Source organism: Exophiala oligosperma (genome assembly GCF_000835515.1).
Source record: "Exophiala oligosperma strain CBS 72588 unplaced genomic scaffold supercont1.1, whole genome shotgun sequence".
Classification (NCBI taxonomy): domain Eukaryota; kingdom Fungi; phylum Ascomycota; class Eurotiomycetes; order Chaetothyriales; family Herpotrichiellaceae; genus Exophiala; species Exophiala oligosperma.
In genome coordinates, this window is record NW_015622818.1 from 1,777,289 (window position 1) to 1,799,352 (window position 22,064).

Sequence of the window (22,064 nt, forward strand, 5' to 3'; positions counted from 1 at the left end):
ACACAGCCATGAAAACGACTCGTCCTGTCTTCCCAGTACCGGCATCGCCCATTAAAACTCTTCGTTTACTTCTTCGCCCCGTTCGGCAATCAGATCTTACTGGCTTTCACATCTTGCGCACTCAGCCAGAGGTGATGAAATGGACGAGTCAGGGCAGACCAGACCTGGATGAGCAGGCCACTCAGGCCTGGATGAACCTGTTTCTACCACCAAATGATGCTGTCACTTTCAACTTTGCCATCGAAGAAATGTCAAAGCCCGGGGAGGTCATCGGGATCATGGGATGTTATATTGCGGAGCCGCCAGAAGTCGGGTACATGCTTGTCAAAGAAGTTTGGGGGATGGGTTACGCCACTGAAGCTTTGGAAGGTTGGCTGCACGCATACTGGCAATTACCCAGAAAAGAAGTGGTGATCGGAGACGATGTTGATGACGATACTTTCATCGCAGAGACTTTAGCGGCAGATGTCGTTGAAGAAAACGTCGCGAGCGCGCGCATATTGGCTCGATATGGTTTCGACGCGATATCGGAAGAGATGATCGAAGAGCATGGCCAGATGATCAAGCTCAATCATCTCGCTCTTCGTCGGCCGGAAACATCATGATATGCTCCGAGTCAGACAGACATCATTCCTGAGAATTCGATCGCCTCTCTTCTGTTTGCCGCCTCATTTCTGCGCGCATCTCATCTTTGATGCGTGAGATCGTGCCAATACCACCGTAAACCAGAGCTGTATATACCATGGCAACGCTAGCACCTGCGTTGAGCACATCCAGAGCCTGCTTGCCATTGGTGATGCCACCTGTCGCGAAAATCACTTTCGGTTCATCGTTCGAGGCCAGATGGATAGGTTCTTCCATTTTTTCAAGTGCCTCACGTTGTTCTCTGGGAGGCAGCCGTTCTATGGCTGCCTGAATCGCTCTTAGACGTTCTATCTGGCTCTCTTGCTGGTCGGAGGAGTCGACAGGCTCAGCATTTACACCTACCAGAGAGTCCTGTTCATCTTGGGGTTTATCGTAGAACCGTTCTTGGGGTAGTTTCAATAAGGGCTGCTTTTCCGAACTCGTCTCCTCAGCAATCGGGGTGACTGGAACAACTCCTGTATCTACAGAGGTGGTAACGCTGTCCGGTGTTGAATCCTCTTTCGAGCCAGACGCACTCGCTAGCTCATCTTTTATCTTCGCAGCCTCGGCTTGCAGAGCACTGGGAGAATGTAGCACGGGTTCGAGCTCCGCAGGTTTCTCCTCGAGGAGTTTTCTGTATCTCTTTACCAAAGACAAAGTCCTATCGAAGAGATGTGGGCCAGAGAAGCCACCAGTTTCGAGAAGATGTTGTTCCTCCAATGGCGACAGACTTCCCAAATGAGGCATTGGGCCTGGTCGTCGGTTGGTCGTGTTACCTACAATAACTCCGTCAACCCCAGCTGCCCAAACAGCGTCGCATATACCAGAGATCTGGGCATCTGAATCCTCATCAGGGCTGACCTTGACCATGACGGCAGGTCTGGTCTTCCTGTCTACCGAACGTGCAGCATCCACAACGCCTGTGAGGATCTTCTGGAGCTTGTCCGATTGTTGAAGCGATCGAAGACCTGGAGTGTTGGGGCTGGAGACATTGACAACCAGGATGTCAGCGTAAGGACCCAGAGTATTAACACAGTATACGTAGTCCTTGGTTACAGCATCAACGTCATCCTCAGGGGTGATTTTGTTTTTGGCGATGTTAATGGCGAGCAATTTTCCAGGGGTTAGACTTCCAGGTGGAACACCAGCAATTCCATCCAATACTGCTTGTTCGGCAGCAGCATCATGACCCAGTCCAAGACGGTATGCAAACTTTCTCACTCGGTCTCGTAGCCGCATAGCAACATGATCTGCCCCTTCGGAATTCAAACCATATCTATTAATCATGGCTTGCTGAGAAGTCAAGCGGAAGACTCGAGGCTTGTCATTGCCAGATTGTGGCAAAGGAGTCGTTCCTCCAATTTCGACAATGGCTGGGCCCGATGCGAACAGAGGGTCGGGGATATCAGCATGTTTGTCCATACCGGCCGATGTGGCTATTGGGTTGCGAATCATGCGACCGAATACTTCCACCTCGAGATCGCCAGCCTTGTCGGGATCCCCTCGCTCTCTAGGATAAAGGCCGAGATCCCAGAGAGACCTCAAGACCTGGTTAGCTGCATGATGAGCTTCCTCCGGGTCGGGGTAGATCCATCTCAGGGCAGGGATGACAACGTATCGATGGACACTGGCCCTGGTGTCTGTGACGTAGACAAAGATGATACCCAAACCTAGGACCAGGGTTGAACCGTAGAAGAAGTTTAAGATCCTGGAACCACCAGTCGATGCGGTCTGAGCAGTGGAATTGTGTCTTCGTATCGAATGTGCAGCAAATCGGGGCTTAGCGAAAGTCGGTCGAGTAAATACTCGTCCTTGGTGAGGTCTGAAAAGCAGCCTAGATGTCGGGAGCTTCATGATGGACAATTTAGGAAATGAAGATCAAGAAAAGAGCTTTGTAGTGGTTTTTCATCCCTCAGACTTCCTAGAGCACCTGGAAGAAGGGCGACCTTTGGCGTGAGTTGGGCTGGGATGTGGTTGAATGTTGATCGTGGCAGTAGAAAGTCGGGTTCGAAGCTGTCGTGAATTAGAAAATCATGATTGGACGAGCGAAACGAGGACAAAAGTGCTGCCGCTTTTACATTACACGTGACCGATACTTCTCTCCGTTGGCGCCCGTTTCTGTTTTATTCTCTCTCGATTCTTCGTTTCAAAAGAAAAGAGCCATCCTCATACGATTCTCTGCACGAAGATCACGAGGTTCCATGACCTTCTGGTCACGCTGCCTCGCTTCACACAAGCCCCTCGCTCGAGAACGACGAAGCTTCCGTGCTAGAAGACACTGATCTTTGCTTCCAAGTGCCGAATGCAAGTAGCACTTGAAGGGCCTGAGTTTAGCTAATCTCAACGCGATGGATCTGTGTCTTGATCGATTTTTGGTTCGATCAGTTGTGACACTTGTCTGTTGCTTCTTCACCCTTCATATAGTCGAGTAGAAGACACAGTGAGCCTGTCTTTGTTTCCAACGGCGAAGTACTAAACCATATATCACGGACATGCGAACCAATTGACGATGCGGCCATATTCGCCTTAGATGATTGAGACCGTGAGTCTGCCGCTTGTGCTTACCACAAAAAGCACAAATACGAAGCCATGGAAAGCCCAGACCTGCACCAGGCGAGAGTCGTCAGCTCCAAGGCAATAGCCAAGGCGTACAAGAAGTTCTCCCATGCATATCTCATGATGTTATGGTCAGGTGGAAAACAGCCAAGTCTAGGGTTTTGGGCTGAGCGTGTGCTTTGTGCCCTGTGCATATGGTGAGAAGTGTTTGGGTCAATCCCATATCCTCATCATCGTCGAGCCGGGTGCGCGACTTGGAGCATCCGAAAATCCGGGGTCAACCGGAAAATGTCGCATCCAAGGAATATTCTGGACCCTGTCCCCCGACCGGCCAACAATACGGATACGTCAAGGTCGACCAACCCCATCTTAAGGAACCCGAACGCCGATTAAATGCCCTTGCACACATTGTGTCTAATTATACAACCCGAGCACCAATGATTTTTCTCATGTGTGGTTTAGCTCTAGCCTGGGCCATCTTGTGACAATAACGAGAGAAGCCAACGCTCAACATGGTTCGAAGAGAGCCTCACAAGGCAGACAGAGTTGTCTTCGACTTATTTCAAGTACATTCGATCAATTTCATACTTATATTATTATCTTGCCCTGTGATCCTTTGTGTCACTTTCATGCTCCGCGAAACAACTGCCGAAAGAGTTACTGTACATATATCTCACCGCTTGCTGACATAATTCCACTCCACGATCAACGTCGTGTTCAAGGCCTCAGTGAACAAGCATTGACCACACGAAAAACTTCAGACCCGGCAGCCTCGAGCGTCAGGCCCAGAACAGCGAAGACCAACGATCAGCGACTCGCAACTCCCGCTGACGCATCATCTAACTCATCAGCATCAGCTTGTACAACTGCACAGCCCTTTTCCGTGCGCATCCGAGCTGGCGAACCAACCACCAGTCAACGGGGCTCACTCTGAACAGTCAACCCCTTGACTTATCCACACATCGTAATTGTGGCCCCTTGCTTCACCAGTGTGCTCGTAAGTGCATCCGACTTCACAATTTTATATATCCTCCACAGGTCAGCCCCGACTTACTCTTTTCTGTCCACTTTTCGCTTTCTTGTCCCTCCCCAAGCACCTTTTCCTCAAGAGCACACCTCGATACTCCGGAAGCAATGGCGTCTACGGACGGGGATATTCTTCCTTCATATAACACCCTCTTTCCCGAGGATGGGCCTGCTGCTAACCAGACCAATGTCGGTCGAAGGCGTTATACCACCATCACCCTTCGCGAGATATACTATCCCGGCGGCTGCCCGTGCCACCCCAAGGAGAAGAAGCCTGACAAGAAGGGCAAGCGAAAACAACAAGACACCGCCACTCCCACCAATCAATTCCGCATCGAAGACTCTCTTGATCTTCCGATATGGGTCGGTCACGCTCGCCCAACCCTGACTCAGCGGACGAACAGCCAGAGCAGCGGCAGCTCCAGCTCGAACAGCAGCACATCAGGAGATTCGAGATCCTCAAAAGCGCGACCTTGGGACTCCTTTCTCCGCAGAACCTCCAGCTAGAAGCCGTCGAAGTCGATTCTGAAGTGCATGCACAGGAGCAAACCACGACTCGGCCATGCTTCACCACCAGCTCTATGAAATGGTGGAAGCAGAAGATAATGCTCCCGCCGTCCTTCGACATCTTTCCGTCCAAGCACGATCCCAGTCAGGGAAATAAAGTTTCAGGTCTGGTAACAGACCGGGAAAGTGCCGAGAAGCCATATCCTCTTGCCCACATTCAGTATCCAGGATGGCAAGGCATGACCCAGATGACCATCAAGATGACAATGTACAACATAACTCGCGAAATGCACTACGAGCACCGTATCGACCCTGACGAGCCTCGAGCTCGCTGGACCGTGTCTCGGATCGGCACCAAGCGCGAATATGTCATGAAATGCACCACCGATTCCAATTTGGGCGGATTCAAATGGCACTGCCTGACTACACCAGAGCTCACTTCGATCCCGGCCCTGGACGACGGCCACCCCTGGGCTAACGGCAACATTGTCTTGTCCGGCCCTGATGGCAGTCTCATTGCGGCTTACAAGCAGCGTCGGGATTGGCAGGTTCTCGGGTCGCTGGTAATCTTCACCGACACTTTACATCGTGACGATCACGAGACTAAACCCGTTCTCAACATCGAGACCATCACGGCGAGTTGTCTCGCCATTGTTCTTTACGAAAGGGTTGGGTGGCAAAATTTGCTTGGGAGTTGAGATGTGATTTGTGTGCCATACGTGGCATGTAACTGTATACGTTGGGCAGGGTTGTTGTTGCCTCACGGCAGCATCCCATTTCTCCCCTCTCATATACGAGTCTCGATCCCACCGCAAACGATGTTGGGAATTCCCTTGCGACGTTTTAGGAGTCAGATTTTGATTTGAGATACCCCCTCCGATTTTTACACAGCCTCAGGGCTGATGTTTGATATGTGTAAGACTCCCTGCAGCTGGGAGTCGTTGATCTTAGTCAGATAGTTTTTGTACAATCGAGATGAATGATGAATTTATGGTCTCTCGGACGACAAATCCTGTACACTTTGCCCCTGCTGTACACCGAAATATTCATTAGGCCTCCTAACGTCAGAGCAATAAGGACGTAGTAGGACGACAAATCCGTAATGCTGGCTGGTGACAGCTTGTAAAAATCGTCTGATTACCAATTGGGAATCAACGAGATCAGACAGTACGAGTAGGAGCGGACCTTATACGTGTCTGTCAGTCAGCAGGGTGACAGCGGTGCGGACAAACCTATGTACGTGTCGAAAGGAGACTGTCACGGCCAGTCAGCGACAAGAACAACGGAGATGTCGACGCCCGGCCACCAGTGGGAAGGTTGGGAGAAGATTCCGTCATCTGCCCAACGTCGCCTGGGTCCCTGGATGATGATCCATCGAACTCGACAAGGGCATGGATGTCGGCATATAACAGTAATTTTCCCTAACTCCTCCGTACGGAATTCTGCTTAGAAGATCCTGCATCTCCGTCTCCCCCGAGTGTAAGACGTATTCGCTGTTTTCGTATCCGTATTCTGTTCGAATACCAATCTAGGCAAGGTACCACCACTATCGAATTGTCCTGGAACCTTTTCATGGCCTCTTGGTCAAATGATCCAGACAATAAGTAAGATCTCAAGAGGGCACGGATAGATTCTCAAGACCAATCTACAAGATCCTGAATTGTCTATAAGCTGTGGAGTACAGCAATGAGATGATACTGTATATTGTATTTTGAGGGTTGTGGCTGTTAGAACCGGAGTACCCTACACTTGAGGATTGTCAATTTTAGATATTTCTAGGCACAAAGCGCCCTGGAATCGCAAGCTTGTTGGGGGCCTTGATAAAGGAAAGGCTTTTAACCAAAAGTATCCATCTAGGCGTCGCTAAAGGCAAACATTTCTAGGCAGGCAAGGCCTATACTACCCTGAAACAACGTAGCTTATCAGGGCTTAAGAAGTGCGGGGGAGCCCCAGAATCACTATAAGGTAAATAAGTAAATCTTCATACTGTGTAAATAAACTACATCAATGTGTTGCATGTTACACTGGCTCGCTAAATCATCATGATAATTCAAAACAGTAGTCTACAATGCTCGAACAACAGCAGAGCCAGCAAGATGATCCCCAAGCCAGGTAAGGAAGTCTTTACAGCCAGAAGAATCCACACACCATCTTCTCGGCTATATCAAAAACCAAACCACCAAAAGGTGCGGGGGTTGAAGCCGATGAGCCGACTACTTTTATATTTACAATACCGAGTTGCAGTGCGCAGTAGGTGAGTAAGAAGGTTGTTGATCCTTTGTTGACTCGGAATGATATTCGAGATAAGCCGACAAAGTCGAGTCGACCGGTCTATTGTACTCGTTACTGTATGAATTGATATCTGATCACGCACTCTACGGCGAACGCCTCGGGACTGCCACGCTTTCGTCTGAGGTTCTGCTTGATGTGCTAACAACGTCATTTGTGACCAATACAGATCTCTTGGATTCCTTCGACCAAACATTTGACCATCGGTGCCCCCGAAGAAGCTATAGACACTTCCACCGTGCGTAGCCGAAAGGGGGTTCCGAGCGGACAGGAGAAGCAAGCGAGTCTGGCGAAGTATCGCAGAAAATGGCACAAGATCCTCTTCCTCCTCCACTACATCCCGCCAATGTGCCAGAATCCTTCAACTTTGGATCTCACATCGTCGACTACTGGGCCAACGAGCTTCCCCAACAGGTCGCGCTCCACTGGACAGATCAAACGCTCTCGCGAGAGAAGCAGCTCACGTACGCCCACTTCTCACGTCAATCTCAACGAGTCGCCAAACTGCTGACCTCCCTGGGGGTCTCACAAGGAGAGAAATGTGTAATCATCCTCCCTCGAATTCCAGAATGGTGGGAAATTGCGACGGCGTGTCTTCGAGCGGGCATCGTCTTGTGTCCCTGCACGACACTCCTCGTCGACAAGGACATCGAATTTCGTCTCCGAGCCAGTAAAGCAGCGCTGTTTGTGGGTGACGAGGCTTCCGTATCCAAACTCCTCCGGGTCAAGCAGAATTGTCCAGACCTACGAACCATTCTACAGATAGGGGGAGGCCGTGATGGTGGTGGTGATGGTGGCGGCAACAACACTCGTACAGGAGGAGTCATCATCATCGACTTTCACAGATCTCTATCCCGTATCCCAGAGACCACTCACTTTGAAACTCCCAAATCTTTGACGTCTACATCTCCAGCTCTCATCTTCTTCACCTCGGGAACCACCGGCCCTCCCAAGATGGTCCGACACCCACAGGCCTACCCTCTGGCCCACGTCCTGACGGGGACTCACTGGCTCCGCCTCTCCCCAGACTCTGTGTACTGGAACCTCTCGGAACAAGGTTGGGCCAAGGCAGCATGGTCCTTTTTCGCCTCCTGGACGTGCGGAGCGACTCTGTTCGTCCACGATGACCGCCTGGCTTTCACTCCTCGAAGGACAATGGCGGTCCTGACAAAATTCCCCATCACCACACTTTGCGCCCCTCCCACGGTCTACAGACAACTCGTGCTGGACGAGAACGTCAAGTTCTTCGAACAATCCGGTCTCAAAAAAAGGCTCCGGCACGCCTGTGGCGCCGGGGAACCTCTCAACGGAGGAGTGATCAAGAAATGGGCCGAACTCACCGGTTTCGACATTTACGATGGTTATGGCCAGACAGAGACCATCCTCGTGTGTGCGAACCAGGCGGTCAACCCGATCAAATTTGGGAGCATGGGGAAACCAATCCCCGGTGTACCGTTGGTGATTATCGACTCGGATGGGAAAGTGACGAAAGATGAAGAGGAAGGGGATATAGCTATTTGTGTTGACGATGATGGCCACTCTCAATCGCCCATCGGTCTTTTTGACGGATACATCACCACAACCAGCTCTCAATCCGGGTCGTCATCATCATCGTCTGTTTCTTCCTCTTCTTCCTCGGAAAGTCTTGATCGTAAAGTCAAACGATTCCCAGTCGGCAAGAAATATTACCTCACGGGTGACCGAGCTTATCGTGATTCACAAGGTTACTTTTGGTTCGTGGGACGCGGTGACGATGTTATAAATTCTAGTGGTTACAGAATAGGTGAGTTTCCATTTTACCTTTTTTCAAAGACGGACACAATACTTTATACTCATCACCCACATACCAATGTGGGTGTTTTGTCTTCATCTGTCTCCATCTCTGACAGACCAAAAAAAAACAGGTCCATTTGAAGTCGAATCCACACTCAAACTACATCCATCCGTGGTCGAGTCTGCCGTTGTGGCCTCACCGGACCCTATCAGAGATGAAGTCGTCAAGGCCTTTGTGGTGCTGACCGATGCGGCGGCGGCGGCGAAGTTGTCTTCGACTCAGTCACGCGACGACTTGACCCTCGAACTTCAAAACTTTTGCAAGGAAAACGCCGCCCCTTACAAGTACCCTCGCAAGATCGAGTTTGTCGACGCCTCCTTCCTACCCAAAACCATCAGTGGGAAGATTCGAAGGGCAGAGTTGAAAAGGCTCGAAAAGGAGAGGTACCACGCAGATCCAAGACAAAGGAAGGCGAAGATGTAGCTTTTTTCCCCCATATTTTTCCTGGGATGTAGCACAATATTATTTGTCTATTTATATTTTGCCTGAAGAGAAAAAATCCCCCCTACACCGACAACTCGACAACCCTCCTGCAATAGTCATTGTGATCAAAGCAAAGCACATCGACCATCTCAACATCTAGGTAGTATCAATGCTCGTGGACATGTTCGAGTAAAGTAGTGGATTCATCTCCCCAAGGCTAGCATGGAAAAGGGGTTTCCGTAACCCATGCATGAAGACAACATGTTCAGTGTTTCTACCAATGCGATTGTAATGAAGTATGATTACCTCTTATTACCTCTTCTACCTAAACGCTGATACTGTCTACTAATGGTGGATAATAACAATGATACAGAGTGTAACAATACCCATCCACCACGACGTACTCCGTCTACCTGTTCTCAAGAATCACCTCACTGTCCCTGATCCTAGCACTTTCCCCAAGACCCAAAAGATGGTTTTGACAAACCAACCAACAATCCCAAATAGTCCCAACACGATCCCCAGAACCCGTAAAAGGAAAACACCCACTGCCGCAAAGACGAGTAAGTATAACGCACTCCTTGCACAATCAATCACGAATCCCCCTGCAGTCTCGCCCTTGGATACTTTGAGCTTCAACTTGCCAGTTTTTGAATACACAAACACAAGGGCCCAGAGTCTCCAAGCAGTCGTGGTCATGACCTGACTCATTTGCCAACCACGTTCCAATGCTTGCCATCCTATCTTCATGGCCTGCGGGTGATTCTTGATCCACATCTTTGTCGCCTCGAATGGCACCAGGACTAAGTCACTGACGGCTCCACCTCCAAATGATCCGAGGCCAGGGAGTTGTACTTCAATTGTACCAATACTTGTCCCACTAGTATTTCGATTTCTCGGAAGGCCAATACACGAGATCGCAAGCCCTGTCGGTGTCGGGACTCTGAGGCGAGAGCCGCTGGCTAACCTTACACCCTGGCTACTATTCGGTTTGCGGACAGGACCAGCTGATCCGATGACCGGCGAACTGCAGCTTCTTTGCCTCTTGTGTGAACCTGGCGTTGATGACTTCTGCTTAGACACCAATTCATTTCGTGAGCTTGCGGCTTTCTTGAAAGGAGTCGCAGGTGTTCTTGGCTGAGCTGAAAGTTCAATAGGGGACCTCCCTGTAGGTCGCAGTTTTGATCTCCTCGGACTAGATGTGTTCTCTTCGGTCAGATGGATCTCAGGCGGAGGTCGATTACCCTTTTGATTTTTGCCATAATCCCATCCCTCGCTCTCACTGGCGCTGCTTGGACTATGGGCCTCAGACCAGATGGTTTTACCAGGACTTCCCATGGAGCTTGGGCTTGGGTGTCCAAGGCAACTTCCATGTACATCTTGCTCTTTACAACAGTCGGGACAACAGACGTCATGGCATTCCTGGTTCTCTCCATGTTGATGCTCATTTCCGCTAGCATCAGACTCCTCCGGTAACCCTGGAAGTGGGCTGCCAGTTGGATGAATCAGTTTAGAACCCTCGTCTACTCTTTCTCCGTTCTTTTGGTGGCCGGACGTATGGATGACACCACCGAGACCGGGACGCTTGACGTCTACGAAGCCGTTGTGACAGCGGCTGCATTTCCTCGTCAGACCAGGGCGGTTCACTTTTGTATTCTCTCCTTCTTTGTGTATATCTGTCCCCGTCGAATGCTCTTGACCTGACTGGACTCGTGGCCGTAAGGGTGGCGGAACCAGGCTTCGTTCTGGGTCCAAGGGGCTTCTTGTTGACACGCTCCCTTCCCATTCTGTTTCTCCCCACAAAGGCACAGGTCCCATCGATGTCAGGTTTGAGTGTTTGTGCACGGGCATCATCTTCGGAACATCGTGCATATTTTGGTCTCGGACGGGCATTGTTGGACGGGACATACCTCTTGGCCTGACTCTGGGCAGCAGCATCGGCATGATCGAATCGCTACTCATATTCATACCGGTGTTCATGAAAATGCCGGGTGTGTCTGGTGGAGCTGGCCTTTTCGGCACTCGAGGGCGGCCAGTATTCGTCATCCGAGGATCTGGCATCGAAGGTCTTGGTCCCACCATTAGCTGCCTGGGAAGACCAGGCCGGCTGATAGTAGTGCTTGTGAGAGTGGAAGTGGTATTCGATAAGAGGTCGTGGTCGTCCCTGCTCCTGTTCGGCATCCGCATCGCTGTTGGTGGCATCGACCTCGGACCTTCTGTTCTCACCAACATTGGTCTCGTCATAGTTGGCGAATGTTGCTTTGGCGGATTGTCGTATATGGGTACTGGCATCGGCCTTACACCCAAGGGGCCGTTGCCCTTTCTTGTTTGCGGCGGTGGATGAGTCTGTCGCGCAAGTCGTGTGAATGGATACGCTGGGTTTCCCCCTCTCGGGCCTCGAGGACTTTCTGCTGGTGGGCTCATGACATTCTTCGAGCTGACTAGATTGTCCCTTACCGTACCCAATTCCATAGGTGTTGAAGCCTGTCGCAACCGGGACGGGCCATTGTTCATCGGCAGACATGGTAGATCTTTCTGAGCTATAGCACGGCCAGTGCTTCCTTGGCTCGTGGGATCTGGAAACTCTCTTGCTGTCTCCTTTTCTTCTCCGCCTAAAAAAGGGTTCTGCGTTGCTATAGTCCGATATTCTTGTGACGGGGAACGTGGTGTGTCTCCTGGTAAAGTCGGGAGATCTTTGTCAACATTGCAAGGCCCGAAGTTGCGCAAGGGTGCAGGTACGGGTGCAGAGGAAGATCTGAGATCGGTTTCAAGTTTTGGAGGTCGTAGCACGGTGTCATCGCTTTCATCGATTGCAGGCGAATCTGATTTTGCACCGTCCCGTTTGCCCTTCGGTGGTGTTCCTACTGGTTTTCTCCGAACACCCGGCTCTCCAGGCGACTGCTTTTGCCGCATCTGTGGACTTATTGTCCTTATGGGGACTTCCCGATGCATCTCGGACTCCCTGACATGCCTGTAGAAAGCAAATGTATCTCCATTGCTCGACCGTGAATTCTGTCCAAGCGGCTTGATCGGGGCACTGAGTTCGCCAACAGAAGAGCCACGCTCACGTGCCACCAGTTTCGGGGGCAATCTCAGTCGCTGATGTGGTGGTGAGAGCCTCTCTTTGCGCTGTTTCGGGGGAGGCGTCTCCTGCTCGAAATCAGAACTGATCCATTCATCCCCTCTTTGTCGCCATCGACCATGAGGAACTGGAGATTTGCCGTCGACAGAACTGCTAGCACTATGGGAGCCTGGAGTCACCACGCCGGTCCGCGGATTGGCTCCTCGAGCAATCAAATAGTCTTCCTTATGGAGGGGTCGATGCATATCCACGTAGGCACTCGAAACTCGCAGATATGTTCCTGCCGCTGGGCCAGATTCTCGACCGGGTGCCTTCGAAGGCGCTTCTACCACGGGCCCGATGAAGATGGCTGTCTGCCTCCTTGATTGATCCAAGGGGATGGACCATGCATCCACCCCCTGAGGTGCTGCGAGTGTCGCAACTTCGTCAGTCTGAGTTTGGGCTTGAGAAATGCGTGACGCCTCCTCGTTATTTATCAGGCGTTGGTGGCGTTGTGAGGCGGCGAGCTCGGCTCTCTCAGCCGTGTGAAAATGAGCCACAGAGTCAACCGCTTGCTGTTTCTGAAAGTCAAATACAGCCTGGCTGCTGTGTCTATGTCTTGATTCGTTCTTTTGGATGCCGGCGTAGGTTACAGTCTCACTTGGAATCCTGGAATCCCACACGTCCTTCTGAGAGCTGAATGAAGAACAGGTCGAGAATGAGAATTTTCTGAGAGGTCGAGAAGAACGTGGAAGGAAGGGAGGATTCGAGGATCTAGATGGCATAGTAACCGTAAGAGTGGTTGCTGTGATATGAGATATGGTGGTGGCATATACAGGTCTGTGCACGAGGTTGGTGCTGAGGACAACGCCCCATGAAATTTGGTATTCCAAGATCCAGATGTCTCACCACCCAACTACATGATAGGCCGTGCCCAACTAACAAGAAGGAACGACCGAGCGCCAGCGTGAGAACCACAGAATGAGAAGGGGTTGACGTGGCCATTGTAAAAACGAGGCTGGATTCTGATATACTAGCTAGAAACGGCCGCTCTCTCTTCGATGTCTATCGGGCTTCAAATGTCCCCATCTTTGAGATGCGGCAATTGTGTTTATTCCTCCAGCAGGCACACTCATCCGCTTATCAGGACTGATCGATCGTTTCTCGGGGCTTTGAGTGAGACGCTCCCGTGCGAAATTGCTCGAAGTACTCTTTCTGAGAGGAGATGCAGCATGTGAATAGACGCCAAGGCTCCCACCATCACCACCAGCAGGAAGTGGGCGAAAGTTTGGCTGACGCATGGCAGTCAACGGCCTTACTGAAGAACTCGGCTGTATCGCTTGTGCAGGGGACTTGAGATCAGGGGTAGAGACACGATGTCGTAAATTGCTCGAGAGCGCCGTGTCTGGATCAGTATACTGAGAGTAATTTGCGTTGGCGTGTGTGTTAAAGCCACGATTAATGACTACCATTGGTGTGTACACCTCCACTGTATTATACTGCTCGTCACGGCCAGCGCTGTAGGAGGCATTTTCACTAAACTGTGTGCCAACATCCCTGTAGATTGGCTGCGTCCGTGGTCGAACATATTTCGTATCATATTCATGCATGACCTCTTTCGAAATAAACGCCGTGTCTTTGGTCTGAGTAGCAAAGCTTGACTGAAGATACCATAGTTGAACCGATAGAAGGAATGCGAGGAACATGGTGACGACGATGGTGACGCTCGGTCGAGGATCAGAGGCGATTGTTGGCAAGAAAAGCCAATAAATGAGGATATGACCCGGGCTGAAGTAACAGAAAATGCGCAGCGACACAGGCAAAGGGTCCCAAATTGCGACTTCCCAAACATCTCGTTTCGGGTCTGGATGTGCTCTGGACTGGGCCGACTCTGTCCCAAGGATAGTAGAAAGGAATCGTAGGGGGGAGGAAGAGACAGGAGAAGAGTCAACTCGTACTCGCTTCGCCGAAGGAGTGCTGGGAACTGTATCGATGGAATTCTCGAAGAGTCGGTAGTGCTTCTTGCGTGAAAATGTGTAGGCTGCATTCAAGAGGCATAGACTGGTCAAGAACAGAACTATGAGTCTACTCTGTATCGACGGTTACTATGGCATACCAAACCATTTTTCTTCAACTTACCAGCCATGCTGTCCAAGCGACTCGTGGAACATCCCCGAACACATCGTCATAGCTGCGGGATGTGGACTTTGAATTCGCCCTTGCGACGATGAAGAATACATTCAAGAAGACACCGATTGGCGTAGCCCATTCTTTCTCAAGTTGATCCCAGCCGTTTGATTCGATCTCTTCCGAAAGCCATAGAAGGAAGTCGTAAGGGTTGAGGGAAGCCTTGACTCTGTCGATAAGCGGCTGACGCCTCACGTACTTGGGCATCGTATGGAGGAAAGAGTGTCTTGAAAATAGTCGATAATAGACATCTCCTGCGCAGGGAGATGAGTCCCAAGAGGATTCGAGATCGAGGTTGAGAATGTGAGGAATTGCAGGACAAGGACTCTGGCTGCGGAGAAAGTGGTACTGTATTACTCTGGACCTAGTAAACAAAGGAAGCAGCCACTCAGAGATCGAATCTCGATAAGATAAGCTGCAGGTACAGAATACTGCACTTCAATTCCACCTGCGCCTGCAACATCGTCATTTCTCCCGCAAAACCCATTGCTCGAACCGCTTTCATGGCACTTTAAAGCTCGACCATATTGAAACAAATCGACTGTCACTGCTTGGAATCAATTCTAAGGACATTGAGCAACAGATCCAGCTCGTCTTTAAGAAGCCTTGCCCGCCATGGCCACCCCGGCTTCCGCGTACAAGGTACATTGGACTTCCATGCCTGGGGAACCAATCTAACAATCATATCCCAGGACCGGCAATTCATAGCTGTTATAGGCGATGAAGAGTAAGCTTACTGGGCCACCTGCATGTTTTCTCTCTAACGATTGCCTCCTGCAGCTCTGTCACAGGACTACTACTCGCTGGCGTTGGTCATATCACCGATCCTCCAGATGCACAGAAGAACTTTCTTGTTTGCGACGGGAAAACAGAGAAGTCAACGATAGAGCAAGCCTTCCACAAATTTACACAAGAACGAAAGGACATTGGCATTGTTTTGATAAACCAACATGTACGTCTTGTCATCCAAAGGAAAGGGCAAGTTGTTGAGTCTGCAAGACTGACTCCTGTCATAGCTCGCAGAAGTAATACGAGAGGCTGTCGACAAATTTCAGGACCCTTTCCCTGCAGTGCTGGAAATACCAAGCAAAGATCATCCGTATGATCCAGAAAAGGACAGTGTACTTCGAAGAGTGAGAAGACTATTTGGCGAGTGAGACGTTATAAACCTGCAGCAAGTATGGGGAATTTGTTATCTGGCACACAGGACTATCCTGGGAGGAGGTCATTATTGGGCCAGGCTCATACTTGACTTGAATGCGCTCGGTTCGATGATATGTATATGATTACTTGTGCCAAACTCATGCGGCAATTGGAGACTGGTGTTACGAGGCGTTTGCGGCATGTTTGCCACCAGCATTGATATCCAAGAGCCAAGTATCAGCATCTCTGGAGAGGTCAGTCGGAAGATTGGGCGTGCGTGGCTGATAGGTACACTGGCATGAACAGCTCACTACCTACATCCACAATCCATAGTGATTTAAGAGGAAATATAGGAATTTTTTCAAAAAAACTGCATTGTGCTGGCATATTTTTCGATCATATTTCTTCGTAGTTATCCGAATAAGATATGGATCGAACGGCGTTTCCCTCGCTAAAAGGATTGCAAGCCATTGCCTCACCCTCTCATACTCCGTGCTTGGTATGTTATGGCCAGAATGGTCGGCGAAGCTCACTCCGTCTAGCGTAAATTTGCTCCACCGTACTTCTTCGCCGTGTTAGCCCCATTTTCTCCGACGTCAAAGAAGCGTCCTCTACCTGTACAAAGTACCAGCTTGCAAAGACCTTTCCCTTGAACCAACACAGCACTTCCGGCCAAGCTGTCCAACATGCGTCCGACCTCACGCTTGTTCGCGACCGTGAAATCGGCCAAAAAGTTCCTCGAACCCAACACACCCACGGGCCTGACAGGTCTAACCACCCACCCGTCCCCACGACCAGCTCTCATCTACACCTACCGACAAACCCTCAAGAAACTCGAACAGATACCCAAAAGCTCCGTATATAGACAGTCGGTCGAGGCGCTGACGAAGCAACGGCTCGAGATCGTCGAGGCCCAACGACCCGAGGGCTACGAAAAATGGCTCGAGCGGGTGCGGAAACAAATCGAAGCCAACCCGGCCGCGTACGGTAGATTCATGAACGCTGACGGGAGCCTGGGGAGTCAAAAGGCGCACGTTGAGTCAGTGGACAACTGGGATGGCATCGTCACGCGGCAGGATGCGCTGCAGGAGGGCACGAACAGCATGGCCGAGGCCGAGAGGAAGGCCAAGTCCGTCGGTGCCGAAGTACAGATCGTCGACAAGGAAGCCGCAGAGGGGAAATTGCCCACGGTCGAAGATTTGGAGGTTGAACCTCCTTTGACGAGAGAGCAGTATGTTCCATTTCACCTCATCTACACTTGACCCCTCCCCAAAACAGAGAGCGAGAGAGAGAGAGAGAGACAAGTCGATTGCGAATAAACACAACGAAACAACAGAAATAATATCATTGTTGGCTGACGATATATATCTTCTTCTCCCACAGGATCGAGACTATCGAGAACAAGATTGGGGCTGGGTTGATCGAGGAAGTCATCCAGGTCGCAGAGGGTGAACTTGAGCTTGTGGACGAGATGTTGGTTCATCAACCGTAAGTTTCCTCTTTTTTCCCACTGGCTTCGAAATCCTCCGTATCGAATCTGAATTTGAGAGTATTTATACTGACGCATATATGTATCAATCATTAGGTGGGAAGAGCTCGAGGAGAAAGCACCGACTGGTCAATGGGTCTACTTTGAGCGTGGTAACAGAGTTTAGAGACCGCTTGTCTAGATGCGTAGTCCTGGCGAGCTGTGTATATATGATACCAAAAAGACGTGACCCGAGTCCAATAAGCATTCACGAACTTAGCTTGGAACCTCATGTCCTCTCCACGAAACGTTTCTAATATTCGTACGGAGTATGCCAGGTCATACCTACTGACAGCGAAGATCTCTTTAGCATGGCTTGGTGTTGATGCTGTATTCTTGATTCCTGAAACTTTGGTTTGTTCTATTGTTTTTGTTTGGGCAGTGCTTCTACTCGTACGACCGACGGACTACCTGACGTTATGTCACCCAAGCAAAGCATTGATTGGTCTTTTTTCTCTTTTCATATCTTCAATTCGCAACTCTTTGTCTCCCAAGTTCACGCCATGATTGATATATACAATTTGCGCCCCGCTCTTCTCTCCAACACCATCACCACGAAGACAACGACTCTTTCTGTCCCACCTTCGTTTGTTCCTCCTTGGCTGGTGCTTAGAAAGGATTGTCCTCCGGAGGGACCTCTCGCACCCAGTATTCACCAATCACCGGGACCTTGGAAAGAATATCGTTTCGAACCTTGGGGACCTCGCCGAAGAAGAAGAGGGCAAAAGTACCTGCGGCGACACCGAATCCGGAGGCGATTGTACCGTAACGCAGGAGCTTGGGGAAGCTCAGGCCCATTAGGTTAGGGATGTGCTTGGTCCTGTCGTGACGAACGTGTTAGTCCATGAATTTACAAATTTCGCGTGTGATGGTAGTAGGAGCAGCAGTAGGAGCAGGAGCAGCAGACAGTACGTGGATCGGGAGGTCTATTCTTTTGGTATAGAAAGGGCAGAGAAAAACGTACTTGGGTCCATAAGGTGAAATATATGTGTTGTAGGTGGGTTGTTTGTTGTAAACTCGCAGGGGAGTGCGCCCGGAGGACTGGAAGCCTTCTTGTGAGATGGCCATTTTATGGCTTTGCTTTTGAGACGGCCGGGACTAGGGCTGTGGTGGGCGTTGGGGGAAAGCTGGAAAGGAATGTCTCGATTTCAAGGTTCAACGTCGTCGATGTTCGAGAGCTTGACGAAACTTGGGAAAGCTCGGAACCTGCTTTACAGCGGATCATTCGTTCTTGAGGTGCAGTTATTGGCTGTACGTGGCCGGCCAATCAGAAGAGAGATATTTCACAAGGCGATAATGGATGAATGAAGCTGGGTTTGGCGATGCTAAAAGCCGCAATTTCATGATCGTTCTGGGCTATGATGAATCTTTGCGAGGTATCTATCTTCATAAAGAGGAGATATGATGGTCCTTAGTGCAAAGATACAGCAAATGTCGCGCCTCCAAAACTACCTACCTAGAGGCAGGGGCTGCCATCGGGAAAACACCAGACACCACTCACAACGAGGGCATTGTTCATATCGCAGCTCCAGATGCTTCGCGTCGTTCATTGTATCTTTTATATCGGTTCAGTGGCTGGAGTGTCTCGTTGACCTGACAGAAACCTATCCCTAGGACCATTTTGTCTAAACACCAGATCGAGACATGCGCATGCGTTCTTCAGCCACGCAGACAGTACTCGTGCTATTGTCGAAGAGATTTCTCTATCTTATAGTTTCTCGATTCAACATCATGAATTCAGAGGGATTCCATTACGCTGTCTTAGTCTCTCTTGTTTTCCAAGGATCGCATACCTGTCTAGATAAGAAGTTCACTCACGCGCGCATAGCTCAACACCTGAAGGTGCTCGAAACACCAAGACAAAAACAGCGACAAGAGTTACAGCCCACAAGGAATGTTCTAGGTTCCTGGCTTGATCTGTCTCTTTGACAGCGATGAACCTGACATTTTCTTTCCCAACTCTCGAGCCCTCAAGCCCCCAGGCGAGCTCGGTCACACAAGGACACTTCACGAGCATGACTTTGCTTCTTTAACCGGCTCCCCGATTTATCACGCCCAGACGAGCCTTTGGCCTACTGATCATTCCGATGCATTCCTGTCGTGACCATTCCGAACGTTTTCACCCCACATCGTCATGGCTGTCATGGATTCAAGGACTTGCAATGCATCCTCGGAATCAAACCCACATGGAAACTTGATCATCAACCCGTGAAATGAATTCCCCGGGAAATCAACAAATGAGAATCTGATATAAGCGAAAGCTAACGCATTTTCACAGCTGAAGCTTACCCAATCTGTTCTCCTAGGTGAGATTAGCCAGAGCAAAACCCCCCACAACGAATCGCACTCGCTGCGGTGGCTTCGGTCCATGGGCTCGGCTTTTGCGATCAATCATCAAAAGTGCGCCAGGGCCCCCGAGCTTCGGCCCTGTCCAGGCTTCATGATTGCCCGGGGTACCGCTCTTCTTGCCTAAATGATAGGCCCGCCCGCCGCCTGGGATGGGGCATTGTCGCGTGGGGTTTTATCCGATGGGCACTTATCCGGGGGCATACTGGGCCATGTGAGAGGCAGGATGTTCAGCGAGTATTGCCCATTTCAGGCGAGAGGCTCCAATAAGATCAAGACGCCTGAATATGCGTGTGGACTTACTTACAAAAGCGGACTATGGAGACAAAAAAACGATAAGACTGACTGATCACCCTCCCCCCCAGAGCTTTTCGCACATTCTGCGCAGTGTCCTCCTTTCTACCCTACTTTTCCTTTGCGGTTCGTTTGGTTCTCGACCTGTTGTTCCAGGAGAAAAGTCCTGTTCACCCTACCATCAAAACACTTAGCGACAGACCACCAACACCATGACCATGGAGGCAGACAAGGAGATAGGAGAGCCCACGACCTCGATCGAAAATGTGACCCAACTTCACGAATTCGAAAACAGAGAAGGATACATCATCGACGCGACCGACCCGGAACATGCCAATCTCAAACGAGCGCGCGATGGTCATACCATCCTACTCCCTCAACCTTCTTCCGACCCCCAGGACCCTCTGAACTGGAGTAGGTTCAAGAAACACTTGATTCTCATCATCATCTCCATGACGTCCTTCCTCCCCGACTACGGCAGTGCCACTGGTGCGGTTACCTTGCTTCCTCAGGCGCAGGTGTGGAACATGACCCCCGACCATGTCAACCATTCGCAGGTGGGCAACGTCTTCATGCTGGGGGCGGGCGGTGTCGTCGTCGTCGCTCTCTCGGCGTATTTCGGCCGTCTCCCTGTCCTGTTCTATTTCCTCGTGCTTGCCACCGCGACGGCGGTGTGGTGCGCCGCGGCCCAGTCGTTCGAGTCGTTCATGGCCGCACGTATCCTGAACGGCTTCTTCAGCACCGTGGCCCAAGGGGGTGGATTGATGTTCATTTACGACATGTTCTTCTTCCACGAACGAGCCAGGAAGATCAACATTTGGGCCGCCTTCATCATCCTGTCCCCGTACTTTGGTCCCTTGTTTGCCGCCTTCATCATCAGTACACAATCGTGGCGAGTCCCATTCGAAGTTTACATTGCCGAGGTGAGTACGACCTTGGATCCGTCTTTGAAACGATCCTCCGAAAGGACATGAGCTTTTGACTGACGTTTCTCTCACCGTTTCATTAGACTGCCCTGTGTCTGGTCCTGACAATTCTTTTCGTCGACGAGACATACTACGACCGTCGCATCCCGGCATCGTCCCAACCGGCACGCGGCAGCAGAATCGCCCGTCTTGTGGGTGCCGCGCAATTCCGCTCTCGCGGCCTCCGCAACACCCTAGGGCAGGCACTCATGCGACCCGTCAAGGTCGCCCTCAAACCCACCGTCTTCATTTCGTGCTTTTATTATCTTTTGACGTTCGCGTGGGTGGTGGGAATCAACACCACCCTCTCAATCTTCCTCACGCCCCTTTACAACTTTGGTCCCCTCCAGATCGGCTACTTTTACTTCACCCCCATCGTGGCCGCCCTGCTGGGCGAGGTCTGCGGCCACTGGCTCCACGACTTCATCGCCACGAGTTACATCAACAAACATAAAGGTCACTTCGAGCCCGAGGTCCGGTTGAAGGCCATTTGGATCTCGACCCCTTTCATGGTCGCCGGTCTCGTCGGCTTGGGTTTCGCCCTCGAGGACGCCTTCCATTACATGGTGACGAGTGTCTTTTGGGGCCTGTACGTCTTTGGCATCATGATCACCACCGTCGCCCTCAACGCCTACAACCTCGACAGTTACCCCGAGGCGTCTGGTGAAGTGGCTTCTTGGATCAATTTCTGTAGAACCACGGGTGGTTTCATTGTAAGTCAGACCTGTTGTTTTTGTTATTGTTGTTGTTGTTGTTTTTGGAATCTTTTATTTTGTTTTGTTCCGTGTATCTTGTCTTGTTTCCAATTTCGCTAACGTCTTTTGTTTCTCCCTTTTTACAGATCTCATATTTCCAAGTGACATGGGCGAATGCACAAGGTACAAAGACCTCATTCGGTATTCAAGCCGCCATTTGTGGAGCCGCCTTTCTGTTGATTGTGTTTTTACAATTCTTTGGAAAGAGATTGAGAGTCAAGTCTGGAGCATTGAATTTCGCAACTGCTTGAGTAATGAATGAGTCAGTGGACCCTGGAGAAGAGAGAGGGAAAAAGGAGAAAGAGAGGGCCTCGGAGTGGGCCGAGCATGTGTGTTTTGTGTCTGTTCGTGTTTATAAATGTCGGATATCGAAAAGGGTCGATCTATATGTACTCTGTATAGATATCCACAGGCTATCGTGTCGAGTATCTCGTCTGATAGGTCGGACGAATCCCAATACGTACATCGTTTCCCAAGTCTTGTCTCATCGTCTTATTACTTCCCTAACTTATATTATTCAATGACT

The 22,064-nt window shown here is 50.5% G+C and overlaps 10 protein-coding genes across 12 annotated transcripts; 6 read left to right on the plus strand and 4 right to left on the minus strand.

The window, feature by feature from the left end:
• Nucleotides 1-8: 8 nt before the first annotated feature.
• On the plus strand, nucleotides 9-605 carry PV06_00623 (uncharacterized protein; the record flags this gene model as incomplete). Its single annotated transcript, XM_016401140.1, has 1 exon — nucleotides 9-605. One exon carries the CDS (start codon nucleotides 9-11, stop codon nucleotides 603-605), a length of 597 nt encoding a protein of 198 aa, XP_016268193.1.
• Nucleotides 606-627: 22 nt separating this feature from the next.
• On the minus strand, nucleotides 628-2,478 carry PV06_00624 (dihydroorotate dehydrogenase (fumarate); the record flags this gene model as incomplete). Its single annotated transcript, XM_016401141.1, has 1 exon — nucleotides 628-2,478. The coding sequence occupies one exon, from the start codon at nucleotides 2,476-2,478 to the stop codon at nucleotides 628-630; it is 1,851 nt and encodes a 616-aa protein (XP_016268194.1).
• A 1,046-nt stretch (nucleotides 2,479-3,524) lies between these two features.
• On the plus strand, nucleotides 3,525-5,739 carry PV06_00625. 2 transcript variants are annotated; one of them, XM_016401142.1, is made up of 2 exons: nucleotides 3,525-4,218; nucleotides 4,407-5,739. In XM_016401142.1, the coding sequence occupies exon 2, from the start codon at nucleotides 4,566-4,568 to the stop codon at nucleotides 5,409-5,411; it is 846 nt and encodes a 281-aa protein (XP_016268195.1). In that variant the 5' UTR covers nucleotides 3,525-4,218; nucleotides 4,407-4,565; the 3' UTR covers nucleotides 5,412-5,739. The 2 variants fall into 2 exon arrangements, with proteins under 2 accessions (XP_016268195.1, XP_016268196.1); XM_016401143.1 differs by having other exon boundaries at nucleotides 3,525-4,177.
• A 1,569-nt stretch (nucleotides 5,740-7,308) lies between these two features.
• On the plus strand, nucleotides 7,309-9,259 carry PV06_00626 (uncharacterized protein; the record flags this gene model as incomplete). Its single annotated transcript, XM_016401144.1, has 2 exons — nucleotides 7,309-8,785; nucleotides 8,907-9,259. 2 exons carry the CDS (start codon nucleotides 7,309-7,311, stop codon nucleotides 9,257-9,259), a joined length of 1,830 nt encoding a protein of 609 aa, XP_016268197.1.
• A 281-nt stretch (nucleotides 9,260-9,540) lies between these two features.
• On the minus strand, nucleotides 9,541-13,166 carry PV06_00627 (uncharacterized protein). Its single transcript, XM_016401145.1, has one exon. It carries the CDS (start codon nucleotides 13,103-13,105, stop codon nucleotides 9,686-9,688), a length of 3,420 nt encoding a protein of 1,139 aa, XP_016268198.1. The 5' UTR covers nucleotides 13,106-13,166; the 3' UTR covers nucleotides 9,541-9,685.
• Nucleotide 13,167: 1 nt separating this feature from the next.
• Nucleotides 13,168-14,813, minus strand: PV06_00628 (uncharacterized protein). Its single transcript, XM_016401146.1, has 2 exons — nucleotides 14,460-14,813; nucleotides 13,168-14,410 (listed from the first exon to the last, which is right to left on the minus strand). Exons 1-2 carry the CDS (start codon nucleotides 14,712-14,714, stop codon nucleotides 13,358-13,360), a joined length of 1,308 nt encoding a protein of 435 aa, XP_016268199.1. The 5' UTR covers nucleotides 14,715-14,813; the 3' UTR covers nucleotides 13,168-13,357.
• Nucleotides 14,814-14,971: 158 nt separating this feature from the next.
• Nucleotides 14,972-16,020, plus strand: PV06_00629 (V-type proton ATPase subunit F). The gene is made up of 4 exons (XM_016401147.1): nucleotides 14,972-15,149; nucleotides 15,200-15,234; nucleotides 15,288-15,459; nucleotides 15,524-16,020. Exons 1-4 carry the CDS (start codon nucleotides 15,123-15,125, stop codon nucleotides 15,662-15,664), a joined length of 375 nt encoding a protein of 124 aa, XP_016268200.1. The 5' UTR covers nucleotides 14,972-15,122; the 3' UTR covers nucleotides 15,665-16,020.
• A 250-nt stretch (nucleotides 16,021-16,270) lies between these two features.
• On the plus strand, nucleotides 16,271-17,590 carry PV06_00630. Of its 2 annotated transcripts, XM_016401148.1 has the most exons (3): nucleotides 16,271-16,881; nucleotides 17,034-17,138; nucleotides 17,236-17,590. In XM_016401148.1, exons 1-3 carry the CDS (start codon nucleotides 16,337-16,339, stop codon nucleotides 17,303-17,305), a joined length of 720 nt encoding a protein of 239 aa, XP_016268201.1. In that variant the 5' UTR covers nucleotides 16,271-16,336; the 3' UTR covers nucleotides 17,306-17,590. The 2 variants fall into 2 exon arrangements, with proteins under 2 accessions (XP_016268201.1, XP_016268202.1); XM_016401149.1 differs by having other exon boundaries at nucleotides 16,271-17,138.
• On the minus strand, nucleotides 17,420-18,352 carry PV06_00631 (uncharacterized protein). The gene is made up of 2 exons (XM_016401150.1): nucleotides 18,143-18,352; nucleotides 17,420-17,998 (listed from the first exon to the last, which is right to left on the minus strand). Exons 1-2 carry the CDS (start codon nucleotides 18,244-18,246, stop codon nucleotides 17,788-17,790), a joined length of 315 nt encoding a protein of 104 aa, XP_016268203.1. The 5' UTR covers nucleotides 18,247-18,352; the 3' UTR covers nucleotides 17,420-17,787.
• A 794-nt stretch (nucleotides 18,353-19,146) lies between these two features.
• Nucleotides 19,147-21,916, plus strand: PV06_00632 (uncharacterized protein). The gene is made up of 3 exons (XM_016401151.1): nucleotides 19,147-20,741; nucleotides 20,828-21,496; nucleotides 21,625-21,916. The coding sequence occupies exons 1-3, from the start codon at nucleotides 20,031-20,033 to the stop codon at nucleotides 21,787-21,789; spliced, it is 1,545 nt and encodes a 514-aa protein (XP_016268204.1). The 5' UTR covers nucleotides 19,147-20,030; the 3' UTR covers nucleotides 21,790-21,916.
• The last annotated feature ends 148 nt before the right edge of the window (nucleotides 21,917-22,064 follow it).

Excerpts from the sequence above, each read along its gene's own strand:
- PV06_00625 (XM_016401142.1), top strand. The coding sequence starts at position 4,566 with ATGGGTCGGTCACGCTCGCCCAACCCTGACTCAGCGGACGAACAGCCA.
- PV06_00627 (XM_016401145.1), bottom strand. The coding sequence starts at position 13,105 with ATGCCATCTAGATCCTCGAATCCTCCCTTCCTTCCACGTTCTTCTCGA.
- PV06_00628 (XM_016401146.1), bottom strand. The coding sequence starts at position 14,714 with ATGCCCAAGTACGTGAGGCGTCAGCCGCTTATCGACAGAGTCAAGGCT. Across the intron at positions 14,411-14,459 it reads TCGCTTGGACAGCATGGCTG|AGTAGACTCATAGTTCTGTT; the intron begins GTAAGTTGAAGA and ends CCGTCGATACAG.
- PV06_00629 (XM_016401147.1), top strand. The coding sequence starts at position 15,123 with ATGGCCACCCCGGCTTCCGCGTACAAG. Across the intron at positions 15,150-15,199 it reads CCCCGGCTTCCGCGTACAAG|GACCGGCAATTCATAGCTGT; the intron begins GTACATTGGACT and ends ATCATATCCCAG. Across the intron at positions 15,460-15,523 it reads TTGTTTTGATAAACCAACAT|CTCGCAGAAGTAATACGAGA; the intron begins GTACGTCTTGTC and ends CTCCTGTCATAG.
- PV06_00630 (XM_016401148.1), top strand. The coding sequence starts at position 16,337 with ATGCGTCCGACCTCACGCTTGTTCGCGACCGTGAAATCGGCCAAAAAG. Across the intron at positions 16,882-17,033 it reads CCTCCTTTGACGAGAGAGCA|GATCGAGACTATCGAGAACA; the intron begins GTATGTTCCATT and ends CTTCTCCCACAG. Across the intron at positions 17,139-17,235 it reads GAGATGTTGGTTCATCAACC|GTGGGAAGAGCTCGAGGAGA; the intron begins GTAAGTTTCCTC and ends ATCAATCATTAG.
- PV06_00631 (XM_016401150.1), bottom strand. The coding sequence starts at position 18,246 with ATGGCCATCTCACAAGAAGGCTTCCAGTCCTCCGGGCGCACTCCCCTG. Across the intron at positions 17,999-18,142 it reads ATTTCACCTTATGGACCCAA|GACCAAGCACATCCCTAACC; the intron begins GTACGTTTTTCT and ends TCGTCACGACAG.
- PV06_00632 (XM_016401151.1), top strand. The coding sequence starts at position 20,031 with ATGACCATGGAGGCAGACAAGGAGATAGGAGAGCCCACGACCTCGATC. Across the intron at positions 20,742-20,827 it reads TCGAAGTTTACATTGCCGAG|ACTGCCCTGTGTCTGGTCCT; the intron begins GTGAGTACGACC and ends CCGTTTCATTAG. Across the intron at positions 21,497-21,624 it reads GAACCACGGGTGGTTTCATT|ATCTCATATTTCCAAGTGAC; the intron begins GTAAGTCAGACC and ends CCCTTTTTACAG.